At 45.5% G+C, this 15,539-nt stretch overlaps 1 protein-coding gene across 3 annotated transcripts in view; it reads right to left on the reverse strand.

Annotated features, from left to right (window-relative positions):
• LAMA2 (laminin subunit alpha 2) overlaps positions 1 to 15,539 on the reverse strand; it is a 413,990-nt gene that overhangs the window by 61,245 nt on the left and 337,206 nt on the right. For all 3 annotated transcript variants that reach the window (XM_085881857.1, XM_085881856.1, XM_085881855.1), the window contains 2 exons: positions 9,143 to 9,305; positions 2,980 to 3,124 (listed from right to left, as the gene is read on the reverse strand). In XM_085881857.1, the coding sequence (XP_085737983.1) occupies positions 2,980 to 3,124; positions 9,143 to 9,305 (308 nt within the window). The remainder of the gene's footprint in view (positions 1 to 2,979; positions 3,125 to 9,142; positions 9,306 to 15,539) is intronic.

Raw genomic sequence — 15,539 nt, forward strand, 5'->3', positions numbered from 1 at the left:
ATGCCACATTACATTCCTACCACACTACAAACACCACAATGTGTTCCCACTACTCTACAACCACCTCAACTGCCACATGTTCATTGAACACTCACCACAGCCTCAAGGGACAAAGGTCGGGTTATTTTGGGGAATAACTCGAAGCGCAAAAGTGCACTGGAGTTTGTTTGAGGACCTACGGGAAGCACAGGGATTTCCCTAAAATCTTTCACTTGAATGGATGTCAGCGCACGTTCGGGTCCAGAGAGCACCTCCAAAAACCACGGCCCCATGTAAAAGTCAGAGCTGTTATGCGTGGCCTTGTCGGCGAGCGACTGAGCCAGATTTCGGGCTCGGGGCCTGGCATGGCATGGATACAACCGCTATGGACCAATGGGGACGCTCAATTTCATTAAGAGCCTCTTTTGATCTGATGTTTAGCTCCTTCCCTCATCCGCGGCTCATAAAAGGAGCGAACGTGACTCATTTAGAGCAGAATTGCCAGGGATAGAGCTGGAGAGTATTGTCAGGAGACAGAATCACCAGGGGACAGAACGAGAAAGGAGCAGAAGATGCCAGAGCTCGCCAGACATCACACCTCGTTGGGGAGTCAGGCGGTGCAAGGACAAGTGTCGGGGTCAGCGTGACCAGGTGAGGGGTCACTCGTTGCTGCTGCGAGCCGGGCTGCATTATTTAGGCTGCTTCCCACAGCGACTCTTACACATACAGATCCTTTCACGATTTTCGATCGGATGTTTTCTTTCTTCTCCATCATCTTTATTCTCCCATCTATCTCTCGTCTACTGTGTATGCAAAAGAGCAATCAACGCAGACCAACCTGACCAATTGTTCTTTTTAGAACAAACCCAAGAGTGAACTCAAGAGTGAACCAAACTGACTAACACCTCAAATCTTCCTCTTACACCACACCACACATAACATTGCATTACACTTGCACCTCTCAAACACGCATCCGAGACACCCTTAGTATTTCTCCCTCCTACCCTAACCTCAGCATTCTGGGTTGCACAGGTCTGCCATCCGTGCCAGGTATTGAGAGGTCATTAGCCCTCAAATGCTTCTATCTCTCTGGGCTATCTCAAATTTTCTTGGGTTTTTGTGGATGTGTGTGTGTGTGTGTGTGTGTGTGTGTGTGTGTGTGTGTGTGTGTGTGTGTGTGTGTGTGTATGTGCGTGTGTGCATAATGGCACCTGTCATAGCATAAGTTAAGACTGCTCTGTGTCTTCTTCTTTCGTAAATATTGTTTGGCTTTTGCTGCACCCCATTAATTCCTTGCTTTCCCTACTGTACATCTATATATATATATATATATATATATATATATATATATATATATATATATATATATATATATATATATATATATATATATAGTTGAAAGTGTCTGTTTGTGTGTTTGTCTGTGACCTATGCACGCGAAAAGTACTGAACTGATCCTCACCAAACTTCACATGCTGACAGAACATGTACCCAGGAGTGTCCCGATGTAAAAGAATTGTACTTCCGACTTCTGGTTTCTGAATTATGACGTCATCACCTGATTTCGTAACGTTAATTTTTCAAGTTCAGCCGATTGACATGGGGCCAACGCCATATACAATATATATATATATATATATATATATATATATATATATATATATATATATATATATATATATAACATATGATTTTAAGTTTTTGTTTGTCTGTTTGTTTGTTTGTCTGCACGCACTAATCTCCTGAAAGGTGAAAGATAGGAGCTAACCACTGAAACAAAAAATGTCGGGATAGGCCCCAGGAAGGTTATAGGCTATGTGGCAAGGCCCCTCGGCCGGGGGAGGGGGGGGGAAGGGGGTGTGTTTCCCCCTCACCAATCCCCTTAGCCTATGACTGCCATGGCCCAATAGGGAACTGATACTGTGCTCGCGTCAGACATATGTATAGAAGATTAAATTCATTCAAAAAGAACCCAGGCAGCGCCGGGTGCATTCACCTAGTTTGCAATAAATCTCATATTGTGCCACATAACTTTTCTCGCTCCTTGTTTAAATAAATGTGTTTGTTAGAAATGTTCCGAGCTCATTTTTGTCTTTTCCTCCATCGGTCTAGTACAGCCCACATCCTAGCTTAACCGGGATGTTATTCCCCAAAAATCAGTTAAATAGCTGGTACGTACTTGGCAGCTCTGCTCGGCTGCACCTGATCCGGTAAGTAACCTAAATAACGCAAGTACCTATAGAGGACACAATTCCCTGATAAGGTGGTCACGTGGTCTTCGGTAAACGGTTATTAGATGGAGGACCCTATGTCACGTGGTCAAGTTATTGGCATTCACGGTCGATTAGCGACCCGCCACAATGCGAAGCTATTCGCGTGTGAAGGCCTGCGATTCCCAGTGAGTCTGGAGAGGAACCTGGGACAGCCCTCCCTTGTGGCTCCCCCGCGATGCCAGGTCGACGACGTTTATATACACACACACACACACACACACACATGTATGTGTGTGTGTGTGTGTGTGTGTGTGTGTGTGTGTGTGTGTGTGTGTGCGTGCGAACCTTGTGGAATCGACAACTGCCTGGCCAATTTCCCTCATGTATTTTTCATTCATGTTTGTGGTACTTCGGGACAGGTCATGTGCATGAAATTACCCCCCTCCCTGTAATAATGGGGAGACGACTTGCAACTATGGCTAGTACAAGTGGCATCAGTCCATTTTGTTCCTGATCCCTGCCTGGGGGTGGGAGGTTGAGAACAATGATCTCTGGCTAATTTCCCTCATAAATTTTTCATACATGTTTGTGATAAACGTACAATAAACAGTATCATACAATAAACGACTGATCCCTGCCGGAAGGAGGGGATATCGAGGCTGGAGAAATGAGGACAGACATGTCATAGTGCAAGTGATTCATTGAAATTGTATATCACTCTCAGAGGGAGAGGGTATTACTAGTTTGATGAAATATGTAATAAACACAAAATGACAAAACAGCATACCTTTTTTTCCTTTTCTGATAAACCTCAGGACTTTCCAATGTCCATCATTGTAACGTTTGTCAGTGGTGACAACTCCCACACCACTTCCGAGATCGTACAGCACCTGAACTCGGCCATCTTTTAGTTGAACCGCAATAAAATCTTTCTGAAAATGCCAAAACGAATGTGACAAATCAAACTAATACAAGTTCCTTTTTTTAAAACTGTGCATTCATTTTATAAATTACTTTGATAGAGTGGGATTGTAAGGTCTTGTTTGAAATATGGTATGCTCCCCAATATATCACTCTGTGCTGGCACTGCACCAGATTATTGTCAGATTGTATTCCTGAATGTATCAAAAATTCAGAAATAAGCAGTTGGGAAATTACCAAATGAATTATTCTGTGACTTAAATGAAAAATAAGCGAAAATAAATGGAGAACAAAAAGAATGATTTGCACAAAGTGTGAAAGGCAAAAAATAAGGACTCTGTCACCATGTATCTTTGGTGAAACATATTTACAAACCGACTTCAAAAGTTGGCCAATGCTTTGATATTCACCATAGAACGAAGCCCATTGTGAACAATGCAGAGGTCATTAAGTTGTACAAGCTCTTCTTCCAAAGTGATATGGAGTATGGCTCCTCACTTTGGGCTGGTGAAACTGCTTCCATCTGGGTCCCCTGGAAGCAATTGAGTCCAAGGCTTTTTGTATTAATTATATCTCGAGGAAGGAGTGCCAGGTAAACTACCACCCTCCTCCCTCCTCCTGCATTGACCAAGAAAGTTCACATAAACTTTGATATTGCCTCATATTAATGCATTGAGAATTTTTATTTCATGTTTATTATTGATGAAATAATACACACGAAATGAAAAAAAAGAGCATATCCCTTTTTTAAACTTGAGACTTGCCGCAAGTCTACAAGAGCTCCGTGTGGTTGTTGCTGCTGCTGTTATTGTAGTTCTTGTTGGTGTCGATTTTTGAAATGTGCACCCATTGATAAGAGACCTGCCAGACCCCACCCACATTTGTTGCTCGACTCCACCCACCTTGGCACCCAGACAAAATAATATGGCCCCCCGTCTTGGTTTTCTCATAGGCGAAAGACATCAGGCCTGCAGGCTTCTGCTGATTGTGCACTGCCCAGGTTTGTTGCATCAGATTTCCATTGGCTTTGGTTGTGTCACGTGTTGCTGATGATGAGGGACCCCAGAAACTCTAATCATATATCGAATAAAATTATTAGCAATGTTTAATCAAACTCGTCAGCACACACCGTGCATGTCTCCATACAAAAATAGCGTTATGTAATTTTAAACGGCCCCATATTGGGGTTAAACAATCAGCGACAGTGTTGACGAATCAGCTCATTCTGATATAACAGTGGTGGAGGCTGACATGGATGAGAGGTGTCAAGTTAATGTTTTAATAGCGCATTAAATGCATGTTTCCCAATCGTGCTTTCATCTTTTAAGAATGCTTTAAATGCGCGTTTCCCAATCAGCCCATTACCAGCTTTTGTCGCAGGTTGTGAGCACAGTGCGGTCATTCTTGTTCCTTTTCTGAAAACCTCAGGACCTTCCAATGTCCATTATTATAACATTGGTCAATGCTGACAACTCCCACACTATTTCCCAGATTGTACAGCACACCGAAGCATCGGCGAGATGTCTGTACAATCCATGAGCCTTGAGCAACGGCAATATATGTCTAATTACGGATAGTGCATGATTAAAGAGAAACATGGAGATGGGGGGTTTCTCATGCACTTGCTGCCTTTGTCATTCTCGACAATTGTGGTCGTAGGTTTGAAACTCTATCAGCAATGTCTTGGGGCTGTGATTGGTTTGATAAGATGCTGTCCTTCTTACCCACCACTGGTAGGTTGGTGGACTCTTGACTTTCTATCACCTCAATTCTCACCTCACTCATCTATCCACTTTTCCCTGGAAGTAAGAGTACCATTGAACGAGCCATGGAAGGTAGTTCCACAAACATGAGTAAAGAGGAATAAAAGGGTGGAAGGGCTGTAAAGCTGTTTTTTTGAGAGTTTAACCAGGAGGAGTGACTGTAAGATTATGTGGCAGCAGACTACTGGAGGAGCAGGAGAGGGTCAGAGGGTTGAGAGAGCAGAGGGAGCTCGACTGGAGGAGAGGCGGAAAAACCCATGACACTGACATGTTTGTAATGTGAAAGCAACAGACCTTCCACTTCAATATCATCACGGGAGATACCAATCACATTGAGAGCTTTACATTCTAAATAATATCGGAGAAACAGACGTGATGCTGAAGTGCCAGCCTTGAGTTATGGACAAAAGCTTTGTGAATAGTTATGATTTCTCAAGGAATGAGATGGAATGATGGAGGATGGCTTTGGAGGTCAGGTTTGTTATATGATCAGCCAAGGAGAAATCAGGACTAATGGTGAGACCTAAAAATTAAAGAGACTGAACCTCTTCAATGGCTGACATGAGAAATAGAACATTGGGTTTGAGGGACAATCTTTTCTGAGAAACGGCAATATAGGGTGGCCACAAAGTCTGGAAACATAGATAATATTGTCATTTATTCTGTGACAGTTTCAAGATGTCATTGACGAAAGTCAAACGTGTTGATGTAATACTGCTGAGTGGATGTGAGGGCTGGCCATATCAACGGATACCAGAGCACTTCAATGCATGTCATCCTGGAAGAGCTGCTGTCTCCTATAGCACAGTGGGGAAGCTGGTTCAAAAATTCAAGGATACAGGAAGTGTGTTGGACAATCTTCGTTCTGGACGACCATCCGTATCCGATGAGGTGAAGGAAACTGCCATAGCGAAGGTAATAGCAAGCCCGAAGAAATTAACTTGTCATCGTAATGTCATTGTACATATCATGTATTGTAATGTAATGTCAATCCATCCATCCATTGGGACCATACTCTGTGCAGAGCGTTGGTGCTGCCAAAGCAGTCTCCTTGGCTATTGGACACAATCCTGGACGGGTCGCCACTCCAACACAGGATACCAGCAAGCTGGCACTCATTTTGCCGACCTCAGAAGGATGACAGGCAGTGTCAACCCCACCTGGTATGAATTCAACAGCTGAGTGGGATTTTAACTCAGGACCCTCAGATCCCAAGCCCTCCACTCGAGCCATGAAGCCAACACCAGGCATAATGTCAATAAACCATTGATAATGCCTCTTCACCTATGTTTTCAGACTTTAAGGCCATCCTGTATATATCTAATTACAGATAGTGCATGACTTGGAGAGAAACATGGAGATAGGGGTTTCCCCATGCAGCTGCTTCTTGTCATTCTCGATAATCATGGTCATAGGTTTGTGAGATGTTGCCCAATAAGCTTTGGTGAGTTGCTGCAGTGAGTTACTTTGGTGAGTCTGATATGATTAATTAAATGCTGCACCCATGGTATGCCAATGGTGTATGTTTAAGCTAATGGATGAGGATCCAATCAAATGCTTTACAATGGATGTCATCAGGCTCCTTATTTGTTGTCACTCCACCCAACTGAGAAGGTATGGCATAGCACATCACACTACTGCCCTGAGCTTTGGAATAGTCAAAAAGGCTTTGAGGGGTAGGAAGATGCACCATGAGCTGCAGGATATCTAACCTCTGATCTGCTGTGGAAGAGACAGCTTTTTTCCAGCTGGTTGACTTGCGTTTATGGCCAACAGCAGCTCCACAAAATATGAATAGTGGGGGAATTGGCATTGTTAGTGAGATTAAATGCCAGGTGGAAGTGAATGATTCTATATTTTTGGAAAAAAAAGTAATTGCCTGGCACTTATGTGGTGAAAATACCACCTACCACTTATCGGCCCAGGTCCGGATATTGTCTGCAGGTCTTGTTTCATATGGGCTGCTTCAATACCTGAGGAATTTCGAGTAGAACTGAATACTGTGCAATCAGTGATGAGCCCAACTCCTGACATTGTGAAGGAAGGAAAGTCATTGATAAAACATCAAAAGAGAGTTGGACCGAGGATGCTTTCCTGAGGAATTCCTGCAGTGATGTCCTGGGGTTGAGATGGTTGCCTTCGTGCTAAGTACGACTCTTGCCACTGAATAATTCTCCCACTGATCACTTGTATCCTTCTTTAGATCAAGGTTGTAATGAAGTCTGGAGTGAATGGTCCTGACAGAATCCAAACAGAGCACCATTGAGCAGGTTGTTATTGAGTAAGTGTCACTTTATAGCACTATTAACAACTTCCTCCATTACTTTACTCAAGGAGTAAAGCATAATGGAGGTAATTGGTTGACATAACTGATTACCACCAAATGGTGAGAGATGATTGGTTGATGCCATCGTTGAGAAGTAGCAAGAAGGCATCCTGCTCTTCACTCCAGCCTTGTAAGTATTTGATTCCATCCATCATCACCTTTTGCTGTATTATACAGTATATACCCACTGCAGTCTCTCCTTCTCTTCTTTGCTTCCATTTGTACCCCATTGTTCTCACCCTCCCACCCCTAAAACAAACCAATAAATTTACATCGATATACTGAGAGATTGGATTAAGGTGGTGTTGATGCAGCACAGGCAAGATGGGCCAAATGGCGTCCTCCTGAATCAAAGCTCTTTTTATATCCTTGTACCACTGAACTATTCATTTGTGTTGTGTCCAGACATTTTTCTGTGAGCTCTTCTTTCATCCTCTGTCAGTCTTCAACCTGCAGCTCTTTGTTGTTTCATTCGTCAAGGAGCTTCAACTTTCCCAGAAGAAAAAAAAAAGCAAATTTTCAGGTATTTTCCCTTTGTTCCCAGTTTCTCATTTCACCCCCTTAAGCCATTTGTTCTCTTACACTTTGCAAGGGGAATTAAAACTTAATAACAAATTCACTTATGAGCTGAGTTTGATACATAAAGGAATTAGACCTGACTGAAAGTACCAGCAGGGGCAATGACATTGTGGAGCATGTTATATATGATGGATTGAGCAAAGCCGGCTGTCTCTTCTGTAAAAAAAATCCACATTATTTTGCAAGGGCAGACATTTGGACCTGTCCACATTCCCTGTAATGGTTCAGCCGAAGGGTTGACCTTCCCCCCTCATCAGGACCTTCCCTGGAATATAATTGTTGCAGTAAACCGACGAGACCTGTGAATATTACTACTCCAACAAGAAATAGGATTCAATTCGATCCAATATGTGATTTGTGAAATGCAAACATTAGATTTAATTTGTAAAATGGCAATTTTTTAAATTTAATGTATGTGTTTTGGAGGGAAATAATGAATGAATTTTGCATTTCAATTGGGCTATCAAAACTTTTGAGAATTACCAATGAGTTGCGTACACTTTGCCTCTCTTATGGACAAGTTTACCCATAACATTTTAACACTTTATATCCACTAACGAGTTCCCCGTGCCCACACGGGATTCGAAACGGGGTCGAGATGAAGCTGGCAAAAATGCAAATGGTATCTTCTGTCATCGAGCTGGAAAGCTGGGAGCAACAATTCACGTTTATTGGCACATAACATTAACATCTGATGAAAGTCAAATGTTCTTTGGTGCCAACGTGCTCTATCTAAAACTGTTCACTATATGTTTTGAGGCCAATGGGGCCCATAATAAAAATTTGTTTTGGTGTCAAAGCCAGTGACAAATTGCAAATTAATAGTTGGATTTTTTTTAGAAAACTAAGGACACGATTATAAAATGATCAAATACCTGGTTGCATTCAGACGTCCTGACTGCATAACTCGGGTCAACAAAATGTCGAACTTCCACTGCAAACTTAGACACGAGTGAAATAACTCGTTGCTGGACTATGTGTGACGTTTGCATGTACAGTGTGTTACGCCATCTGTTATGGCTGCTTGCATTGCCAAGTATCACAATGACCTCTACATTTTTAGGATTTGACCTGTCACTTAAAGTTCATTATTTGGGAAAGCTCATTAGGCGATTGTGAGGGTTATAAACCAGGGAGGTTCACAACAAGACAGAGTGATCAACTCAATGCTGACACATATTTTATGCTCTAGTCAAACATAGAACCTTCACCAGCTGATCAGAAAGGAGTCATGAAAAAGCAATGCATTGTTTGCAATTACATTTCGATTTTGGAAAATTCTGCCCATTGTCTGATTTGAATCCTTTAAACGATCATTTCCATTGCATAGTAATGAGGTAAGGGCATTGCGAGCCATTTACCATATCATTGGTGGCACTGTACAAAATGGTGGCGTCGGATGAGAAGGTTCGGAAGCGAAATGAAATGGTGGTGATGTTGACGTGCCAGCGTTTTGGTCGGCTGTTTGTGGCGTAACCCTCTCCATCAAACTGGACTGTTCCTTCGTCCTCCTTCGGTTGTGGACTTGAGAAGAGATGAGGTTTTTAAAGATTAGTAGCACTCAAGGCAAAAACTGAACAGAAAATTTGAATTACACTGAACAACAAAAATTTTTTTACTGGAGATGTGTAAAGTGATTTAGACTAATTTGGGTACGCTGATTTCAAAAATCATAACCGTTTTGCTGTATCACGTCAGGATTTTCAGTAACAGAAATATTCCCATTGCCTAGAAGTCAGGATTTCAATGAAATTTACAAAAATTCATTTATTCATTTATTTCATCATGAATGCTTCAAAATTATAGAAATTACAGAAAAACTCCACTAGAATGTAATTAAAAATGCTTTAGGCATTTGGCTTTGCGTTTGTGCTGCTCTGTGTCAGTTTCACGATGCAGGAACCAGCAGAAATCGCCCATCATGTTCGGGTTGTGCCGCCCTTGGTAACGCGTCTCCATGAGTGAAATCTCTTGGTGGAATCGCTCGCCGTGCTCGTCCGAGACTGCTCCCAAGTTGTCAGGGAAGAAGTTCAGGTGCTGGTGTAGGAAATGGATTTTCAGGGACATCCTGGAGCCAAGTTTCCTGAAGGACTCCAGCAGCTGCTGCACTATTTCTTCATAGTTGTCTGCGCGCTCGTTCCCCAAGAAGTTGTCCGTCACAGCTTTGAAGCTCCTCCACGCTGCCAGCTCTTTGGGGTTTAGAGTTGTCGGAAAAGTTTCGTCCTTCATAATCTGTCGGATTTGCGGTCCAACAAAGACACCAGCCTTGATCTTGGCCTCCGACAAGGTGTTGCCAAACTTTTCCTTGAGGTATAAAAACCCACGCCCATTCAGATCCATTGCCCGTACAAAACTTTTCATCAAGCCGAGCTTTATGTGGAGTGGTGGAAGGAAAACCTTGGCTGGGTCGACAAGGGCGACATGCTTCACGTTGTGTCGACCAGGTACATGCTCTTTTCGCTCTTCCCAATCTTTCTTCGTCCAGTGATTCTTGTCGTCTCTGCTATCCCAGAGACAAAGGAAGCACATGTATTTCGTGTAGCCTGACTGCAGCCCTAACAACAGCGCCACCACTTTCAAGTCTCCGCAGATGTGCCAGTTGAAGTCATTGTACTTGATGGAATCAAGCAGCTGCCGCATAGTCTCATAGGTCTCTGTCATGCCGAACGCGTGAGCCAGTGGGACTGATGGTTTCTCGTTGCCATTGTGGAGCAAAACAGCCTTCAAGCTGTTCTTCCCCGAGTCGATGAAGAGGCGCCAGTCTGCAGGATCGTGATCACACCCAAGTTCTTTCAACAGACCGTTGATGTCACTGCAGAATGTCATCGTGTCTTCCATCTCAAAGAACTCAGCCATGTCTCTGTGACGTGCTCTGAACAAGGATATCTTGGTGTTAGGTTCAAGTAGATTCCACTGCTGCAGCCTTGATCCAAGCAGCTCTGCCTTCGCCTTTGACAGCGAGAGATCTCTTACAAGATCATTTAAGTCTCCCTGGTTCAGAAGGTGTGATTCTTGAGTGTCGGGTTCAAAAGGTTCATCATCACCATCCTCTTCACCACTGCTTACAGCTATGTTCTGATCAGCTGGAGGTGTTGGAACGGGGTTCTCGTCATCATGAGGCACAGGTTTACGAGCAGAGACGCAGTCAGCGTACTTGATGTGACCTTTATTCTTCTTGTTGAAGCCGGCGATGCTTGTGCAGCAGAAATAACAATCATCATGATGATTCTGTGGCTCACGCCATATCATGGGCACCGCAAATGGCATGCTCGCGCGCTTGCCCACCAACCACTGAGTCAAGGTTGTGTGACAGCTTGTGCAGCAGATGTGTGGTGCCCAGCTCTGTTCTTGGTCCCCCACCTTACACCCGAAGTAGTGAAAGTAGGCGGCCTTCATTTTCACTGCTGTAGATATACTTCGCTGTTGATCTTTTTTGGTATACCGACCACAGACATAACAGAAGTTGTCAGGATGATTGGTACAGGAACGCCTACTCATCTTTATCTGAAAGAAAGAAATATAACACAAGTTAACAACAATTGTACGAAATAGACATGTTAAAGACATGTAAATTTCATTGAAATCCTGACTTCTAGGCAATGGGAATATTTCTGTTCCTGAAAATCCTGACGTGATACAGCAAAACGGTTATGATTTTTGAAATCAGCGTACCCAAATTAGTCTTAATCACTTTACACATCTCCAGTAAAAAAAAATTTTTGAAATTTGTTGTTCAGTGTTATTCAGCTTGCTCACGCTCAGGTGCTGAAGCAACTTCGTTCCTAAAGCATTAAGCATTTTTTTAAGCAATTTAATCCTGCTTACAAACAATATTGGGCTGGCAGGATAGCCTAGAGGTGTGCACAATTGCCTCTGAGCTGTGTAGTCTGGGTTTGAATCTAAATCCAGGTATAAAGTGTCATCCTGATGTTTCAAAGACAGGGCGATTCATCAATGAATGTGCACTAGGGTGTTTCACTTTTGCAAAAGTAGTTGCTGGAATGAAGCACTATGTGCCTATATATTCCACCAGTGAAGTTAGGTGATCGACCAAAGTTTGAAAATTTTCCCGCCTTTTTTGACCGCGGGCCGGCATTTTGAAATTTCAGGAAAAATCCATATTTTTGGAAATAATATTGATTTTTGAATATTTTAAAATATATATTTCTCTGTGTTTCGATGGCCGAATGCACTTCAGTAGGCACCAGTATGATAGTAAGTACCCGTAAATATTATTCACAACTTGTCCCAACATTGTGAGAAGGGGTTGCCATTTTGGAATTTCATTGAAAATCCCATATATATATATATATATATATATATATATATATATATATATATATATATATATATATATATATATATATATATATATATATATATATATATATATATATATATATATATATTTATTGTTGTGGTTACCAAATTCGCAAACCACCATTCAGGTCCCTTAGGTGAGATATCTCCGTAAGTATATGTGTAGTTAGGCCCAAACCCGTTGTCTAGTGGGAATACATGTCATTCATGCATGCTGCGACTCTTCAGGATAGCCGGTTTTCTTTTACTATCTTTATTTTGGACCAACCGCCATTGTTACCACCACCAACCACAACATCAACCACCCACCGCGGCACCGCTTCACGTCACACCTCGCAACCGTCGCATCGCCACCGTTCTTGCGCCGCTTGTGGGTACCGGTGTTGGACTCGTGCAGGGCGCGCGCCGAACAGCGTGTACAAAACCACGGATTTTCCACTTCAAAAACGGATCAAAAACGACACACGCCCACTTTTGTTCCGTCCAATCGGTGAGCGAGGGGCGATTTGGCCCCGCCTCCAGGGCGTTGGAGGGCGGTCGCTATATGCAAATTTATGGATCAAAAAGCATTCACGCCCACTTTTTCTCGGGCCAATGGGGAGCGAGGTGAAAGGTCGAAGGCAGGGGGTCAAAGATGAGAGAGCGAAGCCACGGGGCTTATATAAGCAACCGCGTTCGTCAAGAATAAGGAGTTAAGACTTCGCAGTCGGTGGAGTTGGGAAGAAGAAGCAAGAAGGAGTTGGTCGTCGTCGTGTGCGTTGGAGTCGGAGCAAAGGGGACGGAGCTGTGGAGAGGCGGCGAGGGCAGACGAGGGGGTGCTCGCGTCGTGCAGGGAGCTGCACACCAGGGAGGCCGACGGCGCGACCTGGCCGAGGTGGAGACGCTCGTCGCGGGACTCGAGGCAGAGTAGAAATCCTCTATACCCCGAGCATCAGCAACCCCCTCCTGTTTCCCCCCCGCGCTGAGATAGTGCGACCAAGGGGGCCCCTTTCCCACCCCCTACCAGACACTGCCCGCGAGGCCCGCGGAGTTGAGGCACCCATCGCCGCTCCGCGTCTCATCACCAGACGGGTAGGCCCGACCCGGTCTCGGCCTCAGGCCCGCCTCATCTTTGAGGGTGTTCTTTTTCTTGGTTTTGGGTATGTGTTGTCGGCGCCGTCTGTGAAGTAAAATTGTATAAGTGTTGCCGTGTGCTCGCGTAATCGGTATTAGATCTGCATTGTCGCATTTGCTTTTTGTGTAAAATTGCATTGTGTTTCTCTTCTTTTCTATGTGCTTTTGGTGGAATTGAATATGTGTGCTTTCCGTTCATCGCGAATAAATGTGCTTTGTGTTGAACTGTTTCCCGCTTCGCTTCGTCATTTCTTTCATTGAATCCTCATCTTGCTTCACGTAAAGGGTTGGTAGTGGGCTGAATACGCCCGATAATTAATCGAACCGTCAAGGCCGACGATAACACCGCTCGGTTATCCCGATAGTACGGAACGGGTCGCTTAAGTGGCCCGTGTCCGAAGTCGACCTGCGGCGAGGTGCGATCGCCCGGTCTACCCTCCGTGTGGGTACTTAGGTAGGTCGAATTTGGCGAGCAACCCTATCCCACGCGGGGGCTGATTGGCTCGATCGCGGTGAGACCGAAAGGTCCACCCGTGACTGGTTCCCGGCGTTAGTCCGAGAGGGTCACGACTGGATTGTCCGTCCGCTGGGCGACGTGCCGCGATTCGAGTTACGTGGCCGTCAGCACGCCGGCGGGCGCGAATCCGCAACACTGGTGTCAGGTCGTGCGATACAAATCCATCGCCCTCCTCGCGGCACTGGTATCGGAGAACAGGAAAACGGGCTCTCCTGTCTCCAATTAAATTCACGGAAATCGGTCCAGGGGTGAGAGAAGCGACCCCCGATTCCCTTCAAATTACGAGCGATTCAAATTAACCCTTTAAGAGAAGCAAGATGGCGTCTCAAGGCGAGCGGGAGCCGGGGGTATTAGAAATGTATATGTGTAGTAATGTGGAGTCCATGGTCCAGGATGGAATCCCCGTGCAGGAAATGTTGATTGTGCAGGAACACGGACTCGCCCAACTGAACCCAGAGCCCGAAATGGGTGCGGCAGCGGCCGTGGTGTATGACACCTCCCCTCCCCCTCTCCACCAAACCCCCCCCCGACCCTTGCCGAAACGGCTCACCCAAGCGCACCCGACATGGCCCAGCTATGCGCCATGCTGGCGCAATGCAATGAAAACAAATGAGAGCATGATCAATTAATTATGAGAACAACCAAATATGTTTTAAGCGACATGGTTTTCATATATGACAACATAACAATCAAGCAAACAAGCACACACACACACACACACACACACACACACACACACACACACACACACACACACACACACACACACACACACACACACACACACGGAGGTAGTGGAGGATAATGGGGGTGAGCTCGCGGAGCGTGTAGGGACCCAGTGCGAGCACCTGGGTGGCCTCCTCCAGGAACGAGGGGAGGGAGTATGCCCCCTTGAGGCGAGTCACGACCAGGTGAGTTCGGTCGTGCTTTGCGAGATTGAGAGGACGGGTGCTGTGCACGGAGAGCTTGGGGGGTATAGAGGCCCCGGAGACCCTTGTGGGGACACGAATCCCCAGTGTGGTTGTCCCTGTGTGTGTGGTGCAAGGTGTGAGTGCGTCCCCGTGTGTGGAAGCGACCCCGTGTGTGATTGGTGTGGTGGCGATTGTGCCGGAGTACGTGCTTCCCAGCACGCCGTGTGTGGATGAGGCATCGTGTGTGGAAGAGGCCGTGGGTGTGAGTGAAACGGCCAGTGTGGATGAGGCACCGCGGGTGAGTGCCCCCGCGTGTGTGAGTGAGGCACGGTGTGTGAGTGAGGCACCGCGGGTGAGTGCCCCCGCGGGTGTGAGTGGAGTGGTTTGTATGAATGGAGCACCACGTGTGAGTGGTATGGGGTATGCAAGGGAGACCGTGTGTGTGAGAGAGCGGTATGTAAGGGAGATGTCGGTCGGCATGCGGGAGCACGCAGCCGCGTCTCCCAGGGTGAATGTGATGGTGTGGAGTGTGAGCGTCGTCACACGCGGGAGTGCGTGTGTGGAATGGCGACGACGGCGACATGTAAAGAAAGAAAGCCGAGTAGCGGCTGTAGTTGTTTCGGGGACCGTGCCGGGTTCACCCAGCCGCGAGCACGAGGTCCGTGCTGTGCAACGCACGAGACCACCACGTGCTCGCTTGCGAGGGTGAAGTCCCGGTCGAGCACGCGGTGGATTTGCCGATCCCGCGGACGGACAAAGCCCAGGCAGGTAAAACGGATTTGGACCGGACGGGTTCTCCACTGCGATCGTGTGTGTTAGCTCCAACGGGCAAAGCACACGTGTTCGCGTGGGGAACTCCTCGAGACGTGGGAGCTTGTGTTTTTTTCTAATGCGCAC

Source organism: Eptatretus burgeri, chromosome 5 (genome assembly GCF_056783735.1).
Source record: "Eptatretus burgeri isolate ZD-2024b chromosome 5, Ebu_testis_v1, whole genome shotgun sequence".
NCBI lineage: Eukaryota > Metazoa > Chordata > Myxini > Myxiniformes > Myxinidae > Eptatretus > Eptatretus burgeri.